Consider the following 14600-nt stretch of genomic DNA (forward strand, 5'->3'; position numbering starts at 1 on the left):
TCCTTTCCTCTTTCTATAACTTCATATTTTTCCACTCAATGTACAACTACAGTATATTCTGTTTGGTGATTCTATTGGGATATCCAAACAATTTTGACCTCTGCTGGCCCCAACCTACTCTAAAACTGATAAAAGAATGAGGCATTCTGGTTAATTTTCCAAAATGTTTTTGTTTGTATAGTTCAGATGGAAGTCAAGCAAAATGACATATTTTATTGGCTAACTAAAAAGATTACAATATGCAAGCTTTTGAGGCAACTCAGGCTCCTTCTTCAGGCAAGATGGGGCCTGAGTTGCCTCAAAAGCTTTCATATTGTAATCTATTTTTTATTTAGCCAATACAAAGTGTCATTTTGCTTGACTTCTCACTACCTTCATAATGGCTAACACGGTACAACATCCTAGTACTATAGCTCAGATAAAAATAGTTTGCTCTTCAGAAAGGGAGATTTCTCCTCAAACATTGTTAAGTGCCCCTACAATAAAGGGAAAGGACAGTGACTATATCAAAGGGACCACCATCCCCTAGTAAGTAGCTGCTCTTTCTGGTCAATTAGAAGACATTTGCTATCCTTGGTCTAAAAATTGCCACATAGTACTGCACCTCCAGGCCATTCATAATTTGATTTTCTCCTCCTCCTCTTCCTCCTCTATTTGCTATTTTTTATTTTCTTTATGGAAATCAAGCTTGATTGTACCATCAGGCTGGTTACTTTTTATTTATCTAAAATGACACTGTAGCCATAAAACCCATTCCTCTACTTGTGAATGATTTATTTATTAAATAGGAAGACAACTACCTGCATTATATTATGAACACTCACAAAAATGAGAAGAATTTACCCTCCTTCTCTAACATATCTCATTTGTAAAATGTAAAGCATTTCTCTGATTTGTTAGGACCTGCAGACAAGTAATTATCCACCCAAACTCACCTTATAGCATTTTAACTATACTCTTAGTTTACTTTTATCCTGAAACTAAAGGGTTGTACAGTACTTTATAATGTGTTGTAATTTCACAGAATTTACTTTTTCAGTCAACTGACTTTATTGCTTAGTTTCTCTCTAATAAAAAACAAATAATTTAAACTATATTCTAGTTGGGGCGGCACGGTAGTGCAGTGGTAGCGCTGCTGCCTCCCAGTAAGGAGACCTGGGTTTTTTTCTTGGGTCCTCCCTGCGTGGAGTTTGCATGTTCTCCTGTGTCTGCGTGGGTTTCCTCTGGGTGCTCCAGTTTCCTCTCACACTCCAAAGATATGCAGGTTAGGTGCATTGGCAGTCCTAAATTGTGCTTGGTGTGCATGTGCCCTGCGATGGGCTGGAACTCAGCCCGGGGTTTGTATCCTGCCTTGTGTTGGCTCAGATTGGCTCCAGCAGACCCCTGTGACCCTGTAGTTAGGATATAGCTGGATGGATATTCTAGTTGTGGATAAATGTGTTAGGAGAATGTCAAGTCAAGTCAGCTTTATTTATAAAACAAATTTAAACCAACAGCAGTTGACTAAAGTGCTGCACATTTTCTATAAATAAACCAATAAATATTCAGATTAATAAATACACCCAAATATATAAATACATTAAAAAACAGTACTCTCATGCAAGTTTAAAAAGCTAAGGCAAAAAGATTTTCCGATTGGATTTAAAAGTGTCCAAAGTTGGCGCTGACCTAATAAAGAAGAGCTGTTCCCAAGCTTAGGGGCCGCTATTTCAAAAGCACATTCCCCTCTAAACTTAAACCTAGTCCTCCGCAAGTCCAGTAACCCAGTAACTTCTGGTCAGAGGACTGAAGAGACCGTGTTGGAGAGAAATGGTGTAAGAAGTCAGTTAGATAAGTGGGAGCTAAACAATTTATAGACTTCAAAACAAACAATACAATTTTAAACTCAATCCTATAGTGAACAGGAAGCCAGTGAAGAGAAGCTAAAATTAGTGTGATGTGATTCTGTTTTTGAGTGCCTGTTAGGAGCCTGGCAACAGCATTCTGGACCAGTTGAAAATGAGCGAGAGATGACTGATTAGCTCCAGTGTGAGTCAAGCCAAGAAGAGAAAAAAAAAACATGAATTAGTTTTTGAAAATCATCTGCAGGAAATAAAAGGGTTTACTTTGGCTAAAACCCTGAACTGATAGAAACAGGCTTTAACAATGGAGTTTGTCAAATTCCCAGACATTATCAAAAGTCATGCCAAGATTTATTGTGAAGATATTACAGTAGGTTGTCAGAGGGACAAGGATATAGATGGATGGATATGTCTGCTCTTTAATAATCTTTATTTTTATTAATAAAGATTTGCAATGCCAGTTTCCAAAACTCAAGATTATTCAAGAGAGGTTGTTAAGTCTGGTAACAGATGTTTTTGTTTAGATCTGATTTTGATTCAGTCATTTTTTGTTTCTGAAATTAAATATAATGAAATGTACTTATTTATACTCTAAAACCATATTCGTAATTGGAACCTGAAAAAAACTAAGTACTCCACGAGAATCACATTATAAATCACAAAATAAAATATGCAACCAAAATGAAAGAAATGAGGCATCTTCATATAATTAATCTAAAATTACAGAATGAATAAATGTAGAAGAAAAGGAATGGTTTTAGCATGAAATGCTATTTTTTCTTGCAGTATAATTCATCAATGAGTTATGTATAATGTAGTGATGAGTGAAAAAGTATTAATTTGCATAAACCTGAGAAATGTTCAAAACACTAAAAGAAGGATCTTTGGTACAGAAAACATGGTATATTGTTCCCTAAAGACTTTTAAACCCAGATGTGTTTATCTGTATTTTCTGCAGCTGTGTAAAAAAATGACATTTCTGTCTCTGATGCATCTTTACAACTGTTATCACCAAAGCTGCCATTACAATTCAAGATTCTTTATTTGTCCCATACACAGTTATAAAAGTACAACATGTAGTGAAATGTGCCCTGAATCGGCCCATGGGACTGTGCAATAAGTTAACAAATTGATAATCTAAATTACTACGGTGGGCTGACACCCTGCCTGGGGTTTGTTTCCTGCCTTATGCTCTGTGTTGGCTGGGATTGGCTCCAGCAGACCTCCGTGACCCTGTAGTTAGGATATAATGGGTTGGATAATGGATGGATGGATGGATAATCTAAATTAAATTAAATGTAAATAAAAAATGAATTAAATTAATAAAAAGAAACTTAAAAGGGTAGAACTAAGGTGATACAATATATAGGAAAAAAGTATATATCTAAAGCATTACAATTTTAAACACAATACTGTATGCAAATATAACAGAATAAAATATCTACAGTATTACTGTAAGGTGCAGTGTGCTAGTTTGATTGTTAAATACAGTATACTAAATGACATGGTGGCAGCTAAGAAACGATGAGGTAGAGAATTCAGTCTGTGTTAATGAACATTTGAAAAAAAAGTGTGGTGTCATGTCCAGGTTAAGAAGTCTTATAGCCTGTGGACAGAAGTTCCACCTGAACCTCTCTGTTCTGGCCATAGTACTCCTAAACTGTTTGCCTGATTTCAGCTGGTTGAACAGATAGTTACTGCGGTGAGATGAGCCTCTAAATATCCTAGTTACACTGGTCTTGCCTTTCCTGGTATACATATCCTGCAGAGACACTGCCCAGATCACTCTCTGTAGTTCCTTACTATCCAGAACAAAGCTGTTCCCAAACGAGAAGGTGATGTTCTGAGTCAAGATACGTTCTACAGCACCAGAACATCACAATTGGCAAAGTGGGCATCACTATCAGTACAAATGTAATATCGTGTGATGGCTGAAAAAAAACTCAGAAACACGCAACTCACTAAAAGAATGGTTTGGAAGTGGTGGGGGTAGGGGGTTGGCTTAAGGGATTTTTGGGATCTGAAACACTGAATATAGCTCGCTAAAGACTTTTCATCCCATCTGTGTTTACCTGAATTTTTGCAGCTTTGTAAAGATAATGACTCACACACTCTGAGTTTCATTTGTCTCCGATGCATCTTTACAGTTGCAATCACCAAAGCTGCCATCATAATCAGTAAACTGGACATCGCTATCAGTACAACCTTAAGATATCTTTGATAGCTGGAAGTAAAACGCTATTTATTTCAAAAATCTTTTAATAAAATAACACATTATATTGTATTATAATACACATTTTATAAAACTTTTAGATCATGAAAAATTCACATTTTTATTTTACAGGAAAAGGGTCATATTGCTGTGGAGGGAGCACTGAATGTTTTCTGGGGTGTCCGTCAACATATAAGATTAAAGGCTCAGGATGAGAAACAGACCCTGGCAAATATTCAATCACATGAGCCTGTTAGCCCAGTTGCAAGCATAAGGTAATATTTGTAAGAGTTATATAAATGGACTTTTTAGTAAGGAAAAAAAAACGTATACGTATCTATCTATTAAACATACGGTCTGAAAATATATGGGAATCAAATGGGCAATAGAGTTTAAAAAGGACAAGTTTATAGAGATTATGTTGTACCATCCTTGAATTTTTTTTATATGTAAGTCTGAAAATTCTTTTCACATGATTTACTTACTTATCTACTTAGTTATGTATTTATTTATTTAAAAAGCTTCAATAAAAAATTTCTCCCTGGGAATACATAAAGATCTATCTATCTATTTTTGACTCTATATTATAAGCTCTTTTAACAGGAGTCCTTTTTTTTTCTTTATTTCACCTTATACAACTTCTTGTATTAGGAATTTGTTAGCTTTCATATACCCCTAGGGGTCAGAACACAGGGTCAGCCATTGTACAGCACCCCTGGAGCAATTGAAGGTTAATGGCCTTGCTCAAGGGCCCAGCAGAGTAGGATCTTTTTTTAGCAGTGACAGGGATTCGAACCGGCAACCTTTGGGATACTGGCACAGATCCTTAGTCTCAGAGCCGCCCCAACTCCACTCTTAATGATGAAGTGTGACACATTGTTTACTTTGATTGCACATGTTGCAATTCATATTTTCACAAACAAAACTGCAAATTCTGTCAACCTTACATCGACTCCCACACTGTCATCGTAACTGTGAACAACAGGGAGCACAAGCAGCACCTACGGCAACATATTGTTCACTTTTACCCCTCATCTATTAATGTCTTTGTACTAATGCATAATTTGATTTTACAGACAGATTTTTCACTTGCAATAAGTTATGCTAATTTTTAACACATGCAATGTGCTCTCTGCACATATAACACACATTTATATGTTTATTAGGGGTCTTTCAAGGAGACTTTTTGGCTGTAGACAGTTTATCGTATTAAGAAGCTTTCTATCTTTCAGATCAGGTTAACGAGAGCACCATTGCTCTTTTCAGTTCAAAATCAGTTTCCCTACTTTGAACGCTGCCTTCATGAGGTTTAGAAATATGAGCCATCACACACAACTTTAAGCAAAATTTACTCTTGGTTGTCCCTGAACATTAATATTATATGTCTGGCCCTTTTAGACTAGGAAAACACTGTGGGGCAGACCTTGCACGCAGGAGAATTTATATCTCCTGCATAACCTGGGACCATCTGCACATTCCCAGTAAAGGCTGAAGGAGGTTTCTGAGGATAACTGGGTTCTATAAGCCCAGCTTAGTGTATTTTGTACCATGTACCCTACCAAGAAAACCGGAACGAAAATGATGGTGATGTTAGATTAGCATCTCTTGACTGAATTTCAGCATGGCTTTTTGTGTTTTAAGGTAAGAAATGGCTTGTCTATGAAGTTCTGGAAATTTTTGGTTTTGGGAATTGCCTGAACTAAATGCAGGCTCTGCTTTTGTAGAGTCAAAGCTTCAAAGAGATTTTAATTTTGTTTCCCACAAGTTTAACCAGATTAAATCATTAAACCACTGTAAATGAACTGATCAAGTACATAGCAATGACCCAGTTTTTTCATTCTATAATATGAGTTTCTTTGATCTGTTTGGTTTAAAAAAATCAATAATAGGCTTGTGGTGCTACTTTGGCACCCTTAATCTGACCTGAAATGCTTGATAGTCTCACCACTTACTGAAGATGTGTGTCTTTTCTCTTAATGGCATTGTCTAAATCTCCACATTCCCTTATCACCTAACTTAACTTTTTAAGGCTGTCTGAAGCTAGTGATGTTTGAAGCCAGTGAATCACATGTAAAATGCACATTACAATAAGAAGCATAGCCCTGCTTTGGTGATGATAAGGACATAAGAACGTAAGAACAGAAGAAATTTGACAAATGAGAGGAGACCATTCAGTTCATCAAGCCCATTTGATTAGCTAGTATCTAAACTGCCCCAATATTCCCTCCAGGTTCTCCTTAAAGGTTATCAAGGTTTCTACTTTAACTACTTTACATGTCTTGGTAGTTTGTTTCAGAGTCCCACAACTCTTTGCATAAAGAAGTGCTTCCTGGCTTCTGCTTTAAATTCACCTCATGCATGTCAGAAACTTTTAGTTTTAGAAAATAGCACAAGTGTTGAACATTACTGACCATTTGCAAAGTTAACTAAATAAATTTGCTAATACTGACATTTTATTATACAGCATCTATCCTTTTGTTTGGAAAAACAATCTATCAAAAAAATGAATGAATATTTTTTTTTTCCTTTTTATTAATTTTATTGCATTACATACAAATTAATCAAGTTTTTACAAAAAGAAAAATTGAGTTAAGAGCAAATCGATCCCCATCCCTGAGAGAGAGAGCAAGCCAAACGGCATGAAATTTAAGACCTGTAAACATACCTAAATTAATAAGTTATCTGTGCTTTATGAGATTATTTTAAAATATTACAGATTAGATCCTGCCATGTTTTGAAAAAAGTCTGTACGGATCCTCTAACTGAGTATTTGATTTTTTCCAATTTTAAATAATATAACACATCAGTTTCCCACTGACTTAAAAGAGGAGAGTTTGGGTTCTTCCAGTTTATCAGAATAAGTCTGCGTGCCAAAAGTATAGTGAATGCAATCACAATTTGTTTGTCTTTCTCCACTTTAAGCCCCTCTGGAAGAACCCCAAACACAGCTGTTAATGGGTTAGGAGGGATTTTGAGACCAAGGCTGTCTGAAAGGTAATTAAAATTTTCGTCCAGAATGATGTTAATTTGGTGCAGGCCCAGAACATGTGACCCAGTGAGGCTGGAACTAGTTTGCAGCGTTCGCAGGTTGGATCATGCCCTGGAAACATTTTGGAGAGTTTTAGTCGAGACAGATGTGCTCGATATATAATTTTGAGTTGTATAATTGTATGCTTTGCGCATATGGAGCTCGAGTGAATTCTCTGCATTGCTACTTTCCACTCCTTTTCTGATATATTAATTGAGAGATCTTTTTCCCAGTGACCTCTTGGATCTTTGAAAGGGAGGGATTGTAAAATGATTTTATATTTTGTAGAGATGGTGTCTAAGTCCTTGAGATTGAGCAATACTTTTTCCAGCATGGATGTGGGTCCAAGATGAGGAAATTTTGGAAGGTTCTGTTTAACAAAGTTCCTGATTGGAAGATAGTGAAAGAAATGTGTAGCTGGAATGTTAAATTTGGAATGTAATTGTTCATAGGATGCAAAGACGTTGTCTATATAAAGATCTCTAAGCAAGTTAATTCCAAATTTTTTCCAGATATTAAAAACTGCATATGTTTGTGAAGGTTGAAAGAGGTGGTTCTCTTGCAGGGGTGCCACAGATAGAAGCTTCTCCGTCTTAAAATGCTTTCTACATTAGTTCCAAATTCTAAGTGAGTGGAGCACAATTGGGTTATTAGTGTATTGCCGATAATGGGTGTTTATTGTTTCATTAAAAAAATAAATGAATATTTTTAATATAATTACAGTTATTTAACGTTTTTGTTTATAGTACCATGCATTTTTAACAATGCTGTAGGACTTCTAAATTCTTATTATGAATGTCATTGATCACTTAATGTTTGAAGTTGTGGCTCCAGGTAAAAATTTTGTAGTCTTTGGTTTAAGTGTTAACTTGTATGATTGCATGCCAGGTATAATCAACTCATTGAGCTAATAATTAAAATTCAGTAGGCTTAGTTAATAAGCAAACATCAGTAGGCTCATACAGTGAGTCCCACCTTCATAGCATTATCAAGTTTTATTAAACTTTTTAGCCATTTGGATGTAAAAATTAAAATCATTTATTGATACTACAAAAACATGATACATCATTTTAATGTACATTGTGAGAGTCATCCTATTGAGATCTGGCACCTGTTCTGCTTGTGATGCTGCCAAAATAAGCTTTGTCTTCCCATGACCATGAAATGTGATTGATGAGGTCAAAAATAGCTTGGCATCGTGACAGTCACTTTGTAAAATGATGCACAGAGCAGTATAAAAATAATTGCTTAATAAAATAATTGCATAATCTATAAGCATTATAGCAGTTACTGATACCACTTTAAATCTAGATTTTGGCATATCCAGGCCATTTGACCTAGGTCAGCTGAAATTAAAAATTGCTTATTGTAAGAGACTGTGTTGAGTTACAAGATTGTATTTTGTTCAGGAAAGCTACCAAGTTTTGTTTTGCTATTCTCAACTTTTAGCCTTCCATACCGAACCTTTTATTACCTGACTAGCTATGCTGCCTATCTAAGATGGGTGGAAATCTACATAATTAACACAGACTTCAGCATTAACGTGTGTCCTTCCAGTTTCTATATTTCTTTTTACACACAGTTTTGTTCAAGATTTATGAAAGCAATGCTAATGTTTGATGTAACAGGATTCATAATAGTAGTGCTAATGTTTGTTGGATAGCACAGACTTACCAACAGGGCATATACACAGATGACACACAGACACATGTCCTTTTATTAACACTACAATTACCAGAGCTTATGAGAAAACTTGTAAATCCAGCCCACCTTAAATCCGTTCGCACCTCTCCATCAGCGTCTTTTGTCCTGTAAATGTGCCAATAAAGACAAGCAGCCTGCTATTCTATTCCCCCATCACCGCAGAACATGCACAAAGTCCTCCCAGCTCATGACTTGATTATCTATGAGTGAAGTGCTGGAGTTTTAGAGTGGGAATAATAGATCGTTATTTGGAACACATGCATTTCATGTGTGTTCCGTTTTTACAATCTGTGTAAACATACTGTTAAAAGAAAAACGTTTTTCATATATTAGTAATAAATGACAAAATGTAGACATAAACTATATAATGTGTGAAGTCCACTGCAACAGGTTCACATGTCGTAAATGTTGGAAAGACAGTCCTTGCGTGTGTGTGAACTCTTAACATTTGAATCTGATGATTGCATATAGCGCTGAACTGACCTGTTTGTACTATGTGTTCCTCTGCATGTCCTGGAGTACAAAATAAACTCCACCACACAGCAACGTGGACACTGGCAAGATCAGGGGAAAAAAAACACGCGAAACACTCAAGTCACTGATTACAACCACAAGATGTTATGCGAATGAATATGAATAATATGAATAATGTATCCGTGCCACAATAATAAAATGAGTTATTCCAAATACCATATATACCTATGTCTTTTATCCATCCAGATTTAGAGAATGTCCAGTTCCATTGCCTCAAAACACCACTCACATCTTCAGTCATTCGCATTTTCATATAAATAGTAACAGCATCAGATCACTGGGTGGGGGTGGGGCAGTAGTTTGTATCGTGATGGTGACTGAGAGAATAAAAGTGAAAAAAAAAAACTGTAACTTTTACAAGTCCTATAAATGTACAGCTGCCTTTACAGACACAAAACAAATGTATGTGTTTACTGTATAATATTAACAATACTCTTGATCACAAGTCAGCAAATCTTACCGCTACACCACAGAAGCTGCTGTCTTAGCCTTGAACCTTTTGTGAAAGTGTGTATTTGATCTTTGCACTTCAGGCTTCACACATTATATAGTTTACACCTACATTTTGTCATTTATTACTAAAATATATAAAAAAAATGTCTGTTTTAAAAATGTGTTTACACAGATTATTGTAAAAATGGAACACACATGAAATGCATGTGTTCCAAATAATGATCTATTATTTCCACTCTAAAACTCCAGCTCTTCACTTCTAGATAATCAAGGCATGAACTAGGAGATATTTGTGCATGTTCTGCGGCGGTGGGGGGATGGAATAGTAAGCTGCTTGCTGCTTGTCTTTATCGGCACATTTACAGGACAAAAGACGTTGGCGGAGAGGTGCAAACGGATTTAAAGTGGGCCTGATCTACGAATTTTTTCGTAGGCTCTGGTAATTCTAGTGTAAAGGTGGACTTTTCAACATAATGTTTTGCATTTTAACTGATGTTTATTAATCTTGTTCTATGTTATAGCTCATTTAACTAGATGTAAGTGCTTTATGTATTAATGTTGCATAGTTGTGTACTTTTGTGCTGTATTACATTTGTAAATCATGTCTACGCTGACTTGTGTTCTCAATGAGTACTATATAAGAATAATCTGAAATGAGTTATATTAAATTGAATTAAGTAAAATGTTTAATAGTTCAATATGATTGTTATACTCTGGCCCTCACTTGACTTTAAGTATTAATTCCCTTCTAGAGGAATGACAAGATGGGGTGAATTTGATGATCTTCACCAAATTGCTGAAATAGAAGAATCAAATGAGGAAAATGATCAAGAAGTGCCCAAAACTAAAGGTTAATTTCAAAATAAAGTAAATAAAACAATTACTTAAATATCTTTATGGATTATAGATATCATACACTCATACTTAAAAGAGTTATGGATTCATAGAAGTCTTGAAGTGTTAGCCATTTGCCAAATTATAAATTGAGGGTTCAGATTATTTGGTATTCCAAGTCCCTGACCAGAAACTGACTCCTCAACCAGAAATAACATTTTAATTAAAGTTATTGCTGATGAGATCTAGAAGGCATGTGTACTGTATGTGCAATTTGTAGGGAGTATGGACAAGATTACAGGTCACAATACACAATACTAAGTGTCTTTAAATAACATACAATGGTTAGCAGTGGGCATATTTTTACAAGCTAGAACCCAATAAACTTTTCAAACAGACAGCATTACAGGCTATAAAGACTTGATAACTCTTGATAATTAATTATGAGACCTAAATTAGAATAAAAATAAATCTTCCAAACTTCAAAAAAGGGTGTGTGTAACTAATTAAGAAAAGCATGAGACAGAGTAAGCATTTATAGCATGAAAGCAAGTTTCTAGGTGATATTAGAAATTAAGACTTTCACTAATCCTTCAACTATGTATAGTTTTTCAATGGAATCAAATATACAGATTACAAAAAGTATTCAACTACTACAACAGCGGTATTGCAACCCTAATAAATAGGCACATTAGCAGCAAAGTTCTTTAATAAATTTATCCAGGCACATTCCAGAACAGATAAATAATGCAATCTTGTCTGTTCAACAACTGACTGATTTACCTTTGTTACAGTTCACAAAAGCCTTGACGTAGTTTTTTTAAAGCAATCTTCATACTAGACCCTCAAAAGTATTTCAAGATAAATTTTGTAGATTTATGAAAACCCAGAGAGCACGAGAGCGCGAGTGAGAGCGAGAGCATGAGCAAGCGAGCCAAAGAGAGAACAAGCGAGCGAGAGAAAGAGAACAAGCGAGTGAGCCCAAGCAGAAGAAGTAAACATTAAAGAATTACTTTTCCTCGTGTATGACGCGCACCTGATTTTCTAATGCTACTTTTCGGGAAAAAATGGGCGATATTTATATTTTGTATTTGTATTTCTGAGACTTAATTTTTAGTTTTTAGATTAAGTCTTAATCCTGTGAACAAAAGGGCAAATGTTCATGCACCTAAAGCTGAACAAAAGCTTTTCATTGACAATGGTAGAAATATTTTTACTACCAAAGTTTATGCTCCAATTATTCATATTAATGCAAATTAAAGGAAAGATAGTATGGTAATATAAGTAATTGGATAATGTAGTATGAGAGTTTAGCTATCTTAAAGTAAACTAATGAAGAAATTTCTATTGGTGGATTTTGGTACCAGTTTAACTCACCTTATTAAAGAGGTGCTCGTGAACCAGCCAAAGAATGAGCTGAAGCAATGTGGTGGTATTTTCTTTGCTATTCCTTATCTCAAATAAAAGTTATTCTCTTTATGAATGACACTCATTTCTTTCTTAAAAAGGACCCCCAGTTTATGAGTGTGCAACATTAAAACAAACAAGAGTTCAACAGCTTATTCCTGAATCACCTGGCCTGTATCGAACAATGAGTGATGCTTCATTGGTGAAAAAAAGGGTCAAAACAAATACCCTGGCTGAAAGGCAAAAAACACAGCAACACAGAGTTTCAATTAATGGACACTTTTATAACTATGAGGTAAGTATATCCTTCTTCCTTTACATATTATTTGTCTAAACACAATATTTTTATAAATATTTGGCCACTTTAATATATAATGTAGCTTTATTTAGTAGGTTTGCAAAATAGCAATTGTTAAATCCTTATGTGTCTTTTATTATTACACTAGCAGAATACCCGCGCTTCGCAGCGGAGAAGTAGTGTTTTAAAGAAGGTACGAAAAAGAAAAGGAAAAATTTTAAAAATAACGTAACATGATTGTTAATGTAATTGTTTTGTCATTGATATGAGTGTTGTTCTCATATCTATCTACCTATCTATCTATGTTGTTCTCATATCTATCTATCTATATATATATATATATATCTATCTATCTATATATCTCTATCTATCTATATATATATATATAACAAAATACCCGCGCTTGGCAGCGGAGAAGTAGTGTGTTAAAGAAGGAAAGAGAAAGAAAAGGAAACATTTTGAAAATAACGTAACATGATTGTCAATGTAATTGTTTTGTCACTGTTATGAGTGTCGCTGTGATATATATATATATAGCAAAATACCCCGCTTGCGATGTCATGTGTTAAAGAAGTTATGAAAAGAAAAGGAAACATTTTAAATATAATGTAACATGATTGTCAAAGTAATTGTTTTGTGTATTTGGTGGCAGCGTCACAAAGTTGTTTTCGTAGCTGCATCAGAAAATGTACCACGACGTCTGACACGCCTCCTTTTTACTGTTTTCTCACAGCTTGGATTGCTGCTGTCATATATATATATATACACACACATACACACATACATACATATATATATATATATATATATATATATATATATATATACACATACATATCTTCATATCTACATATCTATATACATATCTACACACACAAATTATATATATGTGTGTATGTATGTATGTATGTATGTATGTATGTGTGTGTGTGTGTGTGTGTGTGTGTGTATATATATATATATATATAATCTAGATAGGGGTGTGTGTGTATATATATATATATATATATATATATATATATATATATATATATATACACATACATACATATATATACACATACATATACTTGTGTGTATGTTTGTATGTGTCTATATGTGTGTGTATAGCTTTGGTCACTGAGTGCAAGGGAAAAATAATGAAATATAGTCTATAAGTTATTAAACAGTAAAACATTAACGTTTTAAGAAGTACAGGTACATTGAGCACTACTGGAGTGGTTTGGGTAAACTACATTTTAAAGACTGTGTAACAAAACAGGTAAGTAACTAACAGCAGCTAAAATGTATATGGATCATCTCTCGGTAGTAGATCCCTTTTGAAAGCGCTACACACGGCTGTGGTATAGAAATTACATTTTCTATGTGAACGTTCAAATTTGTGCCTCTGGTAATGTGCCTTACCGGCAATTAAAGAAAATTATTTTTGTGTCCTCTGCCGTGTTAAGAGAGAAAGGCTTTGGTTTGGGATAAAAGGAAAAAGGTGTAAAGAAAGGAAAGTTGCCTTTTCTTTTATATAGTATAGAGATGTGTTCGCTGACGTTATGATCGCCTTTTGGGACAGTCGTGGGTCTTGTGTAGACTGGTGAGACGTCCCGCCATTAATCGGCTGTGATGGCACTGTGAGTCCTCCACTCGTATGCGTGTGTTCATAATCCGAGCTGAGGACCTGATAATCGTATACGTGCAAAAGAAAGTGTGAATCGCCTTAATATTATTTTGCCGTGGTGTAGAAAAGGGGTCCCGTGTTTGCACTTGTCTGGGCTATAGCTCAGGGGGAGGATGAAAAAAATTAAAAGTGCTCACTTTGACTTAAGGCAGAAGCGCAGTCAGCGTCTCAAAGGCGGCACAGCTATGCACGCGCTGGCTGCTCGACTTTTGCTGGGCAGGAGACCCCTTTGTACACACGTTCATGATATCAAAAGTCTCAGCGCTCTTTGGAGGTAATTCATATATTATATATATAGCAAAATACGGAGAAGTAGTGTGTTAAAGAAGTAATGAAAAAGAAAAGGAAACATTTTAATAATAACGTAACATGATTGACATTGTCATGAGTGTTGCTATCATATATATTCCTGCCTAAATAAGTCACCTCGCCGCTCTTACTTTTTACCGTTCATTTAATCATGGCTAGTGGCGGAAAAATTATAAAATGGAAGGAGGATGGCTTTACCAAAACAATTATTGATGGCTAATCGATTATTCATAAAGCTTGAATTGGTGATCTGTTTTTCTGTGTTAACCTCATATTTTTCATACTTCTTCTCAAACTAAGGTGGTGCGAGG

General features: G+C 35.1%; 1 protein-coding gene across 2 annotated transcripts in view; it reads left to right on the top strand.

Annotated features, from left to right (window-relative positions):
• rassf6 (Ras association domain family member 6) overlaps nt 1–14600 on the top strand; it is a 63213-nt gene that overhangs the window by 21793 nt on the left and 26820 nt on the right. For both annotated transcript variants that reach the window (XM_039750832.1, XM_039750831.1), the window contains exons 4-6: nt 4186–4328; nt 10525–10622; nt 12115–12308. In XM_039750832.1, coding sequence (XP_039606766.1) covers nt 4186–4328; nt 10525–10622; nt 12115–12308 — 435 coding nt within the window. The remainder of the gene's footprint in view (nt 1–4185; nt 4329–10524; nt 10623–12114; nt 12309–14600) is intronic.

The sequence above is a fragment of the Polypterus senegalus genome, chromosome 4 (genome assembly GCF_016835505.1).
Source record: "Polypterus senegalus isolate Bchr_013 chromosome 4, ASM1683550v1, whole genome shotgun sequence".
NCBI lineage: Eukaryota > Metazoa > Chordata > Cladistia > Polypteriformes > Polypteridae > Polypterus > Polypterus senegalus.